Source organism: Gossypium raimondii, chromosome 13, assembly GCF_025698545.1.
Source record: "Gossypium raimondii isolate GPD5lz chromosome 13, ASM2569854v1, whole genome shotgun sequence".
In the NCBI taxonomy this organism is placed as follows: Eukaryota; Viridiplantae; Streptophyta; class Magnoliopsida; order Malvales; family Malvaceae; genus Gossypium; species Gossypium raimondii.
The window spans coordinates 51,367,933-51,382,577 of NC_068577.1; the positions used below are offsets into that span (position 1 = coordinate 51,367,933).

The 14,645-nt window shown below is 33.8% G+C and overlaps 1 protein-coding gene across 4 annotated transcripts; it reads right to left on the minus strand.

Annotated features, from left to right (window-relative positions):
• Window positions 1-4,484: 4,484 nt before the first annotated feature.
• LOC105784190 (uncharacterized) lies at window positions 4,485-9,235 on the minus strand. 4 transcript variants are annotated; one of them, XM_052625927.1, is made up of 5 exons: window positions 9,091-9,235; window positions 8,209-8,738; window positions 7,703-7,795; window positions 5,530-7,209; window positions 4,485-5,440 (listed from the first exon to the last, which is right to left on the minus strand). In XM_052625927.1, exons 4-5 carry the CDS (start codon window positions 6,296-6,298, stop codon window positions 5,373-5,375), a joined length of 837 nt encoding a protein of 278 aa, XP_052481887.1. In that variant the 5' UTR covers window positions 6,299-7,209; window positions 7,703-7,795; window positions 8,209-8,738; window positions 9,091-9,235; the 3' UTR covers window positions 4,485-5,372. The 4 variants fall into 4 exon arrangements, with proteins under 4 accessions (XP_052481887.1, XP_052481886.1, XP_052481888.1 ...); XM_052625926.1 differs by having other exon boundaries at window positions 7,703-7,874; XM_052625928.1 differs by lacking the exon at window positions 7,703-7,795.
• Window positions 9,236-14,645: the final 5,410 nt, after the last annotated feature.

Below are 14,645 nucleotides of genomic sequence, written 5' to 3' on the forward strand. Positions count from 1 at the left end.
TCCCCCTCAGTTGTACTCACTCCATTCATTGTTTCATTATTCTTTGTGAATAAGAGAATTGAGAGCATTTACTCAAACACTTTATGAGCGTTCTTTCTGTTGTTCTTTGTTGTTCTTCTTTTGGCATAAATCGCTTCCGCTCTTCAATTGGTGCCTTGGAGGAGTTCTAAAAGAATCCTCACTAGAGTTTAAGGCTGACTTAGGCGAGTTTGGACAAACGGATCGCCTAAGGCCGCACGGGCCGCGTGACGAAAACTCTAGCCCCGTGACAGAAGGGCATTCTCTTTGTAGCTTAGGGTTAGACAATGTCAAAAGACCAATCTTCTAATGTGACAGAAATTTCAACTTGGATAAAACTTTCAACCATCAAACAATATAATAAGCAAACAAAATAGAGAACATGATATTTACCTCAATCAAAGATCTTTCATAAGAATCAAATGATAATATAGCTTTTTGACCCCTTTCAGTTGACAGTATTCCCTATAGAAGAATGTAAAATTTCTGTAAAAATCAAACAATCAGAAAACAACTAAAAACAAAGTATAATGAATAATTAAAGAGAAGAAAAAAAAAAGAAACTCACCGGTAGAAGAGAAACAAAGAACCAGAGGAAAAGAAACAAAGGCAAAGAACTTGATATCTCAGGCAAAGAACCAGAGGAAAGAACGTTTTTTGGGGGAGAAGACAAGTTAAAAATAGAAATTATCAGCCAAAAGCACTTTTGGCTGAAGAAAAATTAAATTTTTTAACTTCTCCATATGCCAAAAAGGACTTTTTAGATGGTGAAAATTATTTTGGAATGGAGGCCGTTCTTCATTGCTTTTAAGAGAAAAGGATTTTTTTTTTGGCAAAAGTCCATCTAAAAAGCAAAGGAAAACGGGGCCTTAGTTTATCACAATCTTCAATATAATTGTTATTACAACAATGACAAAGAAGCAATTGCTTTTTCAATTTTCTGTTCCAGAGACGAGGGAAATACATTGCAGAATCGCAGATAAAGAAAAAAGTTTTGGGTCATTTGAATTGGTTAATCTTATTATCGTTAAGATGATGTTTTGGTCCTTGGGGATAAACAAGTGACTAGAGCAGGAAATCTCTTGGCAAAGCTCTTTGAAGGCTTTGCATGCCTGCAGTTTTATGTTCCAACAAGAAAATAAGTCATCAGTCAAAGATTTTCTCAGAAACCAAACAACAATAACAAGTGACTAACCCTTCATAAATCTCAGTTTCAAGGCCATCAACATTTGCAGCAGAAGCTACTAGGAATTCAACTTGGCACTGTCGCCTCATGTTTTGATTCCAACCGGTAAATGTCCACGGCTTGGCTGACAACATTCCCATAGGTACCCAAGCTTCCTTTTTGTCCCCTAAAGATGAAAACGTCAGACACGAGGGTCTCGAAGAAAACTGATTCTCCAACAAATGTCAACCAGGCAGAAAAAACCTTTATTTGTCTAATATTATATTATTATTTATTTTGTTAGTATTTGCTTATTAAATTATATTTATTTTCGTATTATTTAAATATAAATATTAAATATTTTTAATTTATTGAGAAATATTTATTTTAATATTTTAGTAAATTTAATTTATTTTTAAATTTTATTTTTATATAAAAATAATATAAAAATTTTTAATACGAAAAAATTAAATATAGATAAAATTTTAGATATTTTTTAGGTCAAACCTAAAATTATATTGGAATCTGACCCTGATGACCTCTAATCCAAGCATATCGAAAGAGGGTGTTATTATTGTAGTACAAACAGGGACAAAGAATTTTGGATGTTCAAAACAAGATCAAAAACGTAAAGGGAGCTGACGAAACAAAGGGAGAGACACTATTTTCATTTTGGAGGCTCCATAGGCCACCAGCGGTGACAGCAGGTGCAGCGACTTGACACCGGAGTTGACCGGCTTCTGCGTTTGGTTTTAGTTTTAAAGGGAAGCATTTGAGTTGACAGAAAATAGAGAAGATATGGAGTCTTTCTTTACTAAATTATTATAAAAAAAATAAAAAATAACCAAAATATTATAATTTTTTTTATTTACCAAAATATTATAATTTTTTTATTTACCAAAATATACAAAAAAACAAAAAACAGAAAAAAAAACCTGCACCGATTTGACCACACCCTGGTGGAGGGTTTTGGATTGGCGGCACCAAAGGTGCCAAAGTGATTGGCGGCACCAGTCCTATAATGGGGCCGATCGGTGGTGGGGGGAGAATGAGAGGGAAAGAAAGAAAGGAAGAAAGAAAGGAAGGGAAAGAAAGAAAAGGAAAGGAGAGGAAAGAAAGAAAAAGAAGGAAAGAAAAGGAAATGAGAAGAAAAAATAAAGAAAAAGAAGGAAAGAAAAGGAAAGGAGAAGAAAAAGAAAGAAAAGAGGAAAGAAAAGGAAAGGAGAAGAAAAAGAAAGAAAAGAGGAAAGAAAAGGAAAGGAGAAGAAAAAGAAAGAAAATGAATGAAAGAAAATGAAAGGAGAAGAGAAAAAAAAGAAAGAAGAAGAAGAGGGAAGGAAGGAAAAACGAAAAAAAAAAGGTAATTTTATTATAAATTTAATTTTTTTGTAATATTTGTGTGTTAAAATTTATGTTATGTATATTATCGTAATTTATTATTTTATTTAACATATATATTTTATAAAATATATTTAGAATGAAAAACTTCATGGTATGTACATTGTATGTTGATTAGGAATTTTTTATGAAATTTACTTAAAATGTTGAAATTAGTTTTTAGGAAATAGCATTAAAAGTAAAATGATAAAGAAATATGTTTAAGAAAACATAAAATACTGAAAAGAAAAAAGAAATTGTATATTCACGAAAGTAATAAAATGCGAAAAAATTGTATATGTAATAAATTTCAAACATAATGCACTGAAATAATGTAAAATTATAAAATTAAAAATTACGATATTTTTAAAATAATAAAATGCGGATAAAAATACGAACAAATGGCAAGTAAGAGTGTATTAGTAAATTTTTAAAATTCAGAAATAATTAATACAAATAATTGAAACAAAATGTCTGAAATAATATAAAATAATAAAATACGAAAATAATATATTTTTATTAAAAGTAATAAAAATTGGGAAAATAATACGAGCAAATGGCAAGGATAAGGGTTTTTTTCGGGTTTTTTACCAAAATATTACAAAAAAATAAAAAAATACCAAAATATTATAAACATTTTTTTATTTACCAAAATAATAGGAAAAAAAAATAGGCTGATGGAGGGGAATAAAAAGGCAGCACCAATGGAGGGGAATAAAAAGGCGGCACCAAAATGTGGCTAATTGCCTTCTAAGCCCTCCTTATTTATTATTTTCTTTTATTCCCCTTCAACATACTAAATTAATAAATTTCAAACATTATACACTGAAATAATGTAAAATTATAAAATTAAAAATTATGATATTTTTAAAATAATAAAATGCAGAAAAAATACGAGCAAATAGCGGAAGTAAGAGTGTATTACTAATTTTTTAAAAATTCAGAAATAATTAATACAAAATATTTCAAACAAAATGTCTTGAAATAATATAAAATAATAAAATACGAAAATAATATATTTTTATTAAAAGTAATAAAAATCGGAAAATAATACGAGCAAAGGGTAGAGATAAGGTTTTTTTCTTACACCAAATTAATTTAAAAAACACACTAAATTAATAAATTTCAAACATTATGCATTGAAATAATGTAAAATTATAAAATTAGAAATTATGATATTTTTTAAAGGAATAAAATGCAGAGAAAAAAATAAGAACAAATGACCGAAGTAAGAGTTTTTTACTAACTTTTTTTTTCAATTTGCAGGCATCGCAATGGCTCCATTGATTCGAACCGATAGACACATATCTGATGCGGCTAATAACGCGGTATGATTTATTATTTGTTAATCACATGTTCTATTTATTTAAAAATGATATACGTAGTATAAACAAATAAATCATGTTATCGTAATATTTTTCTGTAATTTAACACTATCAGGACTCGTACCGAGTATTAAGGGGGCGTCTGACCCGTACGGCATGCCCAGGTCGTCCGACCCGTATCCGCAGCATCATGGGACTCCTTTCGGTACAAGTTCGTCGGTGCCGAACGAGCCACAGGATTTTTCCTCTATGTTTGCCACACCCCCACCCGCGCCGAGTGATGATGTTGGTCGTCAACCAGAACGTGATCGTCGACCTCCGAATAGGTATACCCCTAGGACCACACCATCGAACCATCAATTTTAAGGGTTTAATGCACTTTTTGTACATTGCGAAGTTTGTATTCTTTTTGTATAAATTTAATATTTCTAATTTAATCTTTTCTTACTTCTGAACATTTTTGGATAAATTTAATTATTCTATTTTTGAATTATTAAAGTTGAATCCAATTATAAATGCCTCCATTTTCGATATAATTTTAATAATTCCAAATGCACACATGGTATTTTATAACTTAATTTGGATACAATTTAAGCATAAGCATAAGCATAAGCTGAATAATAAAGATTATTTCAAATAAATTATACTTTTTATAACACTATACATAAAAATTTTACATCATTAGGTCAATTCTGACCCGATCCGGATGACTGTCCAACATGAAAGTTCCGACGAGGACATCTATTCCGATTATGACCACTTAACCTACATAATCCACAACGCTTACCGTCGGATTTCTCCCTAATGTCTATTTCATTACGGATTCTGCTTGATTGCGGACAACCTCTTGGTTTCCTCCGTAGCCCTCTGTCTGGGAGAAGCCCGAAAGTCATCGGAGACACCTCCCACGTAGATAGGTCAGGCAGGACGAGGAACTCATTTTCCTAGATACGCAATGTGCGCTCGAGCGTGTACACATCATCGACATATTGTTCAACATTAATGTTGACTTTGGCACACGCTGCCACAACATGCGCACATGGATAAGGAAGTGTGTCGAATCTCCTGCACTCACACCGTCTGTTCCGGAGATCAACTCCGTAGGACCTAGTTGGTATACCAGGTCGACGACTGATGGACTCAGTAACTCGAAACGTTTCCAGTCGTCATGAATATATTTCTACATTCATTAACCTCGGCAACCGACAGTTTGCAACCATTGCATCCCTGACATGTTCGACAAACACGTGCCCCGCCTCAATCTGGTCAACTTGTTGCTAACCCATTCTTGGCATCAATGTAGCCAGACTGTAGAAAGTAGCAGAAAAGAAAGATGCAATCGGAAGATGACGTGTTTTCAACAAGACAGCGTTGATCCCCTTGACTAAGTTTGTGGTCATTTGGCCATAACGAAAGCCCTCGTCAAAACTTTGAGCCCATTGCCACGACTCCATTGTACCCAACCATTGTCGGAAAGATGTGCTTGCCTACCCCTCCATTTCACTCCCAAGTCGGATCATTTTTTGCCAAAAAATATGTGGCTCTGACTTGTACGCTGTATACGTATTAAGAAAAAATAAGTTCTAGAAACTCGATAACATAAAACATTACAACTTCTATTGAAAATATAAGGTTATCATTTACCCATTGCCACGACTTGTCTCTTCCAGTCTGCATTCTTGTAATCTTTGTGGAAGTTAGTCGCAATGTGACGGATGCAGTAAACGGATCTCCACGGCACACCGGAACACCTAATTGCTGCAATTAAACCCTTCCCTCTATCGGAGATGATGCAAATGTTATCATTGCTAATAACATACCTCTGTAGGTTTGTGAGGAAGAATTCCCAAGACTCCATGTTCTCTTTATCTACGATAGCAAATGCTATCGGGAGCACGTTTCTGTTGCCGTCTTGAGCAACTACAAGAACTAGGATCTGTGTATATTTTCCATATAGCCAGGTCCCATCCACCTGCACGAATGGCTTGCAGTGGGGAAATGCCCGTACACATGGATCAAACGTCCAGAACATCCGATGGAAATTTCTTTTTGCCAGTTGTAACTGGTCGTCCGGGCCATAATATGGTATTGTATGCAACTCAATCACAGTCCCCAGTACGTACTCCCGCATAGCAACTATCCAACCTTGAAGCTTGTTATATGATGAATCGTAATCCCCATACAGTTGCTCCATTGCCATCTGTTTAGCTATCCATGCCTTCCGATATAAGACTCGATACTGGAATTGTGCTTGCAATTCGGTAATCAGTATCGAAAATTTAATGGTCGGCATGTCCTTCACCATTGGCATGATACACGTACAGGTAGTTTTCGAATCAAGTTTTCCATGATCTTCTGTCATATGTGTTGATATGCATGTATAAGGACCAACAAATTTTCGTATCTCCCACATCTGAGAACTTTTAATGAATGCAGCTCGTACCCGCCAATTGCAGCCTTCCGCTACCTTCTAACACTCACCAACATATATTGTCGGAGTAAACACTGCGACTTTATAATCCACCGATATGTTCATGCTGTACCGTTTAATGGCATATACGCACTCTTCTTTACAGCTGAATCTCTGGCCTTTGAATAACTCCTTAACGGATGTTACGGCCACCCCGTAAGGATGAACTATTTTAGGGTACTCTGGGAACTCGGCTACATACGCTGCATCTGCTCCCCGACCGAAAAAGCGTTAATGTCTTCATCGTTGTTGACATCTTCATCGTCAATATCATCAGGTACATCGTCCACATCAGGATCACTGTCACTATCGACCTCTTCATCCCAATGATCGTCACCACCTTCTTCACCACCAACCATATCAACATCAGGTGTAATATTTAGGTCGATACCGATCCCACTCATAGTCGATTCACTATCAACGTATGATATTGGAGCCACCATTCACAGTTCTTGAGCTCCGTGTTCTTCATCAGATGCATTGACATCTTCATTTTGCTCCATACCGACTAACTCAGCAAATAAGTGAATTGGTGCATTCTTATCACTCCCATTCCCACAGTAGAGATCGACCATTGTCTCCACTTCTTCGTCGTCTACAAGTTCCATTTCGACGAATTTGACCGGATTTGTCGAAACTGGAAACTTGTAAAAAAAAATTTGATATCCTTCACCCACAACGTTTAAGAATTTTTGCATTAATCCTTGCCTTCATTTCATCGAACGTGATATTTCTATTAAATCTCATTGCTATTTGTTGTCGACATTCAAATACACATCCAACACTTGTTGTCAAGATGATTCCATCGAAATAAACGCATACAAAAAACTTAGCATCCATCTTCAATATTTAATCTGTCAAAAAATAAATAAAATCTCATAAAAAATCTCGAACGGTAAATAAATTACTTAAATAAAAAATTTAATATTTCAATATGCAATTTTGTACATGAAAACCGTTTAACCACTAATCCTAATAACTAACACAATAATATTAATAGTTTTATACTCAAAATAATACTAACTAAAATTATTAATTAGGGTTTTACTAAAAATAATAACTAACTATAATAATAATACTAGTTTTTAGTAACTAGTTTATTTTGGTAAATAAAATAATAACTAACCATAATAATAATACTAGTTTTTACTAACAATAATACTACTAAGTAACATCTTAATACCTTAATAACATCTTAATACTAACAATAATAATAATAATAATAATAATAATAACTAAAACTATCAATTTGAGTTTTATTAATCTTAATAACTAAACTAAAACAAAAATAATACAAATTATACAAAACAATAACAACAAGATAATCAATTATTTTTAAAAATATACCTTCTTTTTCTCTCTTTTTCTCTTTTTTTTCCACAACACCTCTTCTTCCTCTTCTTTTTCTTCTTATTTTTCTTCTTATTTTTCTCCCTTCAGCTGGACAGATCTCGTGTTTATAACACGAGTAGTGCCGCCAATCAGTATTGCACCATTGGTGTCGCCAGTCCAAAATCCTCTACCAGGGTGTTGTCAAATCGGTGCAAGTTTTTTTTTATTTTTTGGAATATTTTGATAAATAAAAAAAATTATAATATTTTGGCAAATAAAAAAGTAATAATATTTTGGTTATTTTTTATTTATTTTATAATAATTTAGTAAAAACCCGAAGAAATGAAAATGTAGAAAAAAAAAAAACAACAAACAGGAGAAAGAAAAAGAAAAAAGGTATGATGTGTAGATGTTTAAGACGTGTCATCCATTTAATCAATACGTGTGATTTTGGTTCCACATATAATTAAATTGTTATAATTGAAATATGGGTGACTTCAACAAATATTTTTATAGTTTACCTTTTTATTGATCTGGCAGCATTTGCAAGTTCAGACCTTGGGGGCCAAAAGAGGATGTAAAATGCTACCCATCTATGGTTTTTCTTCAAATTCCTTTGAATATTTTGATATGCTTCATAATCACTTCAGCAGAAAGGAACAAATAAGTTCTGAAAAGCAAAGGAAATATACTCTTTTCAACATCAACCTAAATTATTTTGGGAATTAAGGAGTTGATTTAATTATAATTAATTCTAATAAACATTTTTATTTTTTAATATTATATGTGTTTAGTCTTTTTTTTTTCATTTTAAAAATAGTAAATTACATCTGTAATAGGCCAATTTTGGCCTGACTAAAAAGCTAATGGCCCATTACTAAACCCAATTAACCCAAGCCTAGATTAAACCCAAATTAGCCCAAATATTAGCCCATAAAAAAACAAAACAGCAGAAACTTAGAAGCAGCCTCTGTTGCAGCAGTTTCAGCACGCACGTCGCAGTAACCGCCCCGCGTCTTCGCTTGCACGTCCGCTCGCACAACGCCCACGCCTACAATAAACCACGAATCACAGCACAACAGGAGGTGATAGGAGTTAATTAATGGTTATTAGTTTTGGGTATAAGAGGCCGAATGTAAACTGATTTTGGGGAGCAAATTTGTATACCAAGATTAAAAAAAAAGAGAAAAGAGGGAGAGAAATCAAATCTGTAAAAAGAGATTTTAGCAAAAAAATATTGTGAACATTAATAGAAAATACAATAGAAAGAAAAGGATTTTGGAAGGTAACAGTTTGTTTTTTTTTTCTTTCTGTTCTTTTATTGTTTTCATTTGCTTTTGTTTTCCTTTGTTTTTTTTTTGGAAAAAATAATAAACGCAAGGGAAAGGGAAAAGAAGGCTTACCGTCGTGAGATTCGTCGGAAAGCGACCTCGCTTCGTCGTTTCATGGTCGGAAAAGGGAGAGGACTAGAATGGTGGAGGAGCAAATGAAGAGCTGCGGCACATTTGTGGGTAGCTGGAGAAGTGTTGTTTTTTAGGGTTTAAAAGTGGGCTTTTATAGGGCATTCTTAAAAATGGAGCATTTGCGTAATTGGCCCCCCTGTTTTTACAGTACTTTTAAATCGTTTTTTATTTCTTTTAAATTTGGCAGCACATTTTATTACTGTTTCAAATTGATCCAATGCTGTGCAATATTTTGGAAGGTTTGGGTAATTTGCGTTTTCAGTTCTCTCCATGCTGCGCGTGTTTTAAATTACTCCTTTTCTTGTTTTTATTTTCAAATTCGGCTCATAAATTCTGTTTGGCTTTTAAATTTAGTCCTTAATTTGTTTTTTGGTTTTTTTTATATTGTTAATATTATTTATTAGTATAATTATTACTATATAATTATTATTATTATTGTATGTATATATGCGCGTATAAATATGTAACTTAATATATGTATTATAAATGTTTTAAATATATATATAGTACGCATACATTTTATTATCATACCATTTTTTATATAGTTTATATATATTTTACATACATTATTATTTTATAATATTTATACATTTTCATATTTTATAATCCTATATATATTTCTTTTATAATATGCATGTTTATACATTATTCAAGTTATTATAATAAAATTATGCATTCATGCAAACACCATTCACACCTGTCTAGTTAGGAGTATTGGATTCATTTTGATCATACCATTAGGCATAATTAGGTTCATTATACAGGTCATGTTTTACAGAGAACAGATCAGTGAAAATGTTAGATCTTACCTTCCTGCATAGACAGCGAAGCAGATCGAAGATGGCGGATTTTACCTCCTCGTGGTTACAGTGGAGTACATTGAAGCCGTAATTCTATCTCCCTGGTTGGCAGTGGAATAGATTGAAGATTACAGATCTTATCTCCCTAGGCAGTAGTGGAGTAGATCGAAGATGGCAGATTTTACCTCCCTTAGGTTACAGTGGAGTACATTGAAGCCAGTAATTCTACTTCCACGACAAAGATGGAATAGATTGAAGATTTGAGATCTTGTCTCCTAGCGAGAGTGGAGCAGATCAAAATGGCGATTTTACCTCCCGTGGTTGCGATGGAGTACATTGAAGCGATAATTCTACTTCCACAGACAAGAGATGGAATGGATTGAAGATTTTAGATCTTACCTTCTGCATGAGCAGACACAAGCGATCGAAGATGGCGGATTTTACCTCCTCGTGGTTACAAGTGGAGTACATTGAAGCCGTAATTCTATCTCCCCAGTTAGCGATGGAATAGATTGAAGATTTGAGATCTTATCTCCCTAGGCATTAGTGGAGCGGATCGAAGATGATGATTTTACCTCTCTATGGTTACTGATGGAGTACATTGAAGCCGATAATTTTATCTCCTCAGGCAGGCAGCGGAATAGATTGAAGATTTCAGATCTTGTCTCCCTAGCGATGAGTGGAGCAGATCAAAATGGCGATTTTACCTCCCCGTGGTTACAAGTGGAGTACATTGAAGCGATAATTCTACTTCCACAGGCGTGATGGAATAGATTGAAGATTTCAGATCTTATCTCCTAAGCGGTAGTGGAGCGAGATAAAAATGGCGATTTTACCTCCCGTGGTTACTGATGGAGTACATTGAAGCGATAATTCTACTTCCTGGCAAGATGGAATAGATTGAAGATTCAGATCTTATCTCCTAAGCGGTAGTGGAGCGGATCGAAGATGGCGATTTTACCTCCCGTGGTTACTGATGGAGTACATTGAAGCCGATAATTCTATCTCCCAGGCGTGATGGAATAGATTGAAGATTTGAGATCTTATCTCCTTAAGCGGTAGTGGAGCGGATCGAAGATGGCGAATTTTACCTCCACAGGGTTCTGATGGAGTACATTGAAGCCAGTAATTCTATCCCCCTGGTTGGCAGTGGAATAGTTGAAGCTACAAGTCTTATCTCCCTAAAGTTACAGTGGAGCAGACTAATGATAGCTGTAATGGCCCAAATTCGAAATTATCGGAATAGTGGTTTCGTAACCACAAATCCAATTTAAAGAGAAATTTATTTTAATATTTTTGCATGAATATTGATATGATAGGAAAAATCGTATGAAAATATCGATAGAAAAATTTTACTAATTAAGCGGTTAGTTAGAAAAAGAAATTATTGAAGAAATTAGGTAAAAATAAGATATCGAGACTTCGATCTCGTAAAACCGAGTCAAAATATTTTATAAATATTTATGAAGTGTTAGTAATATGGTATTAAAATTTCGTTAGAAAATTTTAATGTTTGGGTAATCAATTAAGTAAAAGGACTAAATTGAAAAAAGTGTAAAAGTTACTAGAGGGATTAAATAGCTCAATTGTGAAATGAGGAGGGACATAAATTGAAAATAACCCCAAAAGAAGATATTTTGGGCGGCATAGGCTGAGAAAAATCAGGAGAATTGAAGAAATAAGGGTAAAATTGGAATATTACAAAATTTGCTTTAAAAGTTAGGACTAAAGTGGAATTATCTAGATTTCTCTTTATTTTTCTGCACTCTCATCAGCCAAAAAACGTCCTAAGGGTTTCTTCAAGCTGGTTTTTCATAATTTTTGCACCAAGTGAGTTAATTCTTGCCTTTTTCTTGTAATTTTTGTGTTTCTAAGACTTTTACAACTAGGTCCTATTACTAAATTCCTTAGTTTTTGATTTTATGAATGAATTTGAAAGTTGATATGAATATGTTCTGGAATTTTATGATGAAATAGAATGAAATTGAAGCTTTAATTTGTTTGTGAGATGATTTTATTAGGTAATTCCAATAGAAATTGATTTGTAGGACCTAATTGTGAAAAAGTTTGGAATTAAAGTTTAGTGCTGAAATTTTGATTTCCAAAGGTTATAAGGTAGTTTAAAGTGATATAATAAAGTGTTGATTGAGAAAAATCAGCTCAATTGACAGGTTAATTGAGCAGGGACGAAATTATCATTGTTGAAAGTTTAGGGGAAAAATGGTAATTAACACCATGCACTAAAACAGTTTTGGACAGCAGCAGTACTCTAACTTTGAAAAATCACCAAAAATTTTAGAGATCGAATTAGAGGATGAATAAAATATGAAATTAAAGCTTATTGAGTCTAGTTTCTTATAAAAGAAACGGTGTAAGCAATGGAATTGTAAATCATGAGATATAATAGATTTTGTGAGACAAGGTCAGAATTAATTCGGGTTCCCCTGTTCTGACTTTGGAAAATCATTAAAAATTGTAAAAAAATTATTATGAGTTATAATTTATATGCTTAGAATCCTTAATGAGTCTATTTTCTGAAGAAATAAAGGGAAGCATCATCCTAATTCTTTACAGTGAGATAATTAATTTTTAGTGAAGAGGGGTCAGAACTGTCATATAGTGAAACAGGGGAAACTTTAAAGAATAAACTGTACTTATTGGCTAAACCAAAAATTCTGAAATTTTTATGGTAAGAAGCTATGTGAGTCTAGTTTCAGGGAAAATTAACGGATCTTAATTTAGAGTTCTGTAGCTCAAGATATAAATAATTTAGTGACTGTGACTCAGTGAGGCAGCTTTGAATGCACTATAAATAATAATGGAATTGTAGAGAAAGTTACATATGAACATGAAATGTATTAGATTAATGATTAAATTTATTTATTTAGATCCGGAAAATTCAAATACGAAGCAAGATCGAGGAAAAGAAAAAGTTCGGGATTAGTAGATTTTTGTTTGCGAACAATTGTCGAGGTAAGTTCGTGTAACTTGAATTATATTCTTAAATGCTTGAAATGTTTGTTATTGATGTGAATATGATTTGGATGTTTATTGTATGATAATTGATGAGGTATTGATATTCTTGATGAAAAGAGGAAATAAATCTCGGTTGAATGAAAGGAAAATTCGATGGATCTCTGAAAAGGAATCGACGGTAAAAAGGATCTAGCCGGACGGGTGATCCTATCTGATATAGCCCTCCGAAGAATATGTGGAAAATGGATTTAGCCGGACGGGTAATCCGAATTAGGTCTGAATTTAGCCTGGGTGGTAATTCGGATCCAAGCTCATTAGAGTAATTGTCGTTCTAGGATTTAGCTTTGGGTGGTAATCCCGACAATACTCGTGAGTTTATATTACTGAGGATTTAGCTGGATGGTAATCCATTGTAAGGATGAGGTTCGCGGGAGTATGCTCTCTGAAATGGAAATGTACGCACATGAATATGAATTGACGGACCCGGATTTGTACACTTAGGTGTACCCCTGAATATCCATCGAAATTCCAAGTAGTTCAACGGGATAAATATGGAAAAATAACAAGGAAATGGAAATCATGGAATTGATGAGCTTATCAATCATTTATCTTTGTAATGAATTTGTATGAGGTTGAGTTTGTATGTGATAGGTATATGTTTATGTGAATTGGATGTGTGCTTGTGTTATTAAATGATGGATGTATAAGTATGGTAAGTATAATTCATGTTGCATGAACTTACTAAGCACAAAGTGCTTACCCTGTTTCTTTTTCCCCTGTTTGTAGAGTTAAGAGCTCGGAGGTCGGATTTGGTCGGAGACACATCACACTATCAATCTCGAGATCTCGGTACATAAAGGAACTTTATTTTGGAAATCAATGGCATGTATAAGCTAGTAAATTAGATGTTAATGTGAAATGAATGTATGGTTAGCCATTGGTATGGCTAACAAATTTTGGTTTTGGTATGTGATGAAATTATCTTATGAATATGATAAATCTATCTTAAAAAAAAATTCGGTAAAATCTGGTAATGCCTCATACTCTATTTCGGCGACGAATACGGGTAGGGGGTATTACAATAGCAAATTTCGTTCTTTTGAGAAGCTACAAGGTATCAATCCTATTTCTTTGTTGTTGCAGTAGAGTGGATTGAGGTACCAGTTCCTATACCTCTGAAGATGCAGTAGGATGGAATGAAGCTACTTGAAGGAAAAGAGCCCCGAAGTCCAGCACAGTCAGGCAAAATTGGCCATTTCTAAAGTCTTTGCTCTGTTTCTGTTACACGATAACGAGCAAAGAGGGGCAGCTGTAATAGGCCAATTTTGGCCTGACTAAAAAGCTAATGGCCCATTACTAAACCCAATTAACCCAAGCCTAGATTAAACCCAAATTAGCCCAAATATTAGCCCATAACAAAAACAAAAACAAGAAACTTAGAAGCGACCTCATTGCGGCGGCCAAAGACGCACGCGTCAAGATATCGCCCGCGTCTTCGCTTGCACGTCCGCTCGCAACGCCCACGCCTACAATAAACCACGAATCACAGACAACAGGAGGGATAGGAGTTAATTAATGGTTATTAGTTTTGGGTATAAGAGGCCGAATGTAAACCGATTTTGGGGAGCAAATTTGTATACCAAGATTAAAAAAAAGAAAAGAGGAGAGAAATCAAATCAGTAAAAAGAGATTTTAGCAAAAAATATTGTGAACATTAAT

Coding starts and splice junctions, on each gene's coding strand:
- LOC105784190 (XM_052625928.1), bottom strand. CDS start 6,298: ATGTGGGAGATACGAAAATTTGTTGGTCCTTATACATGCATATCAACA. Junction 5,441..5,529: donor GAGACAAGTCGTGGCAATGG/GTAAATGATAAC, acceptor ATACGTATACAG/CGTACAAGTCAGAGCCACAT.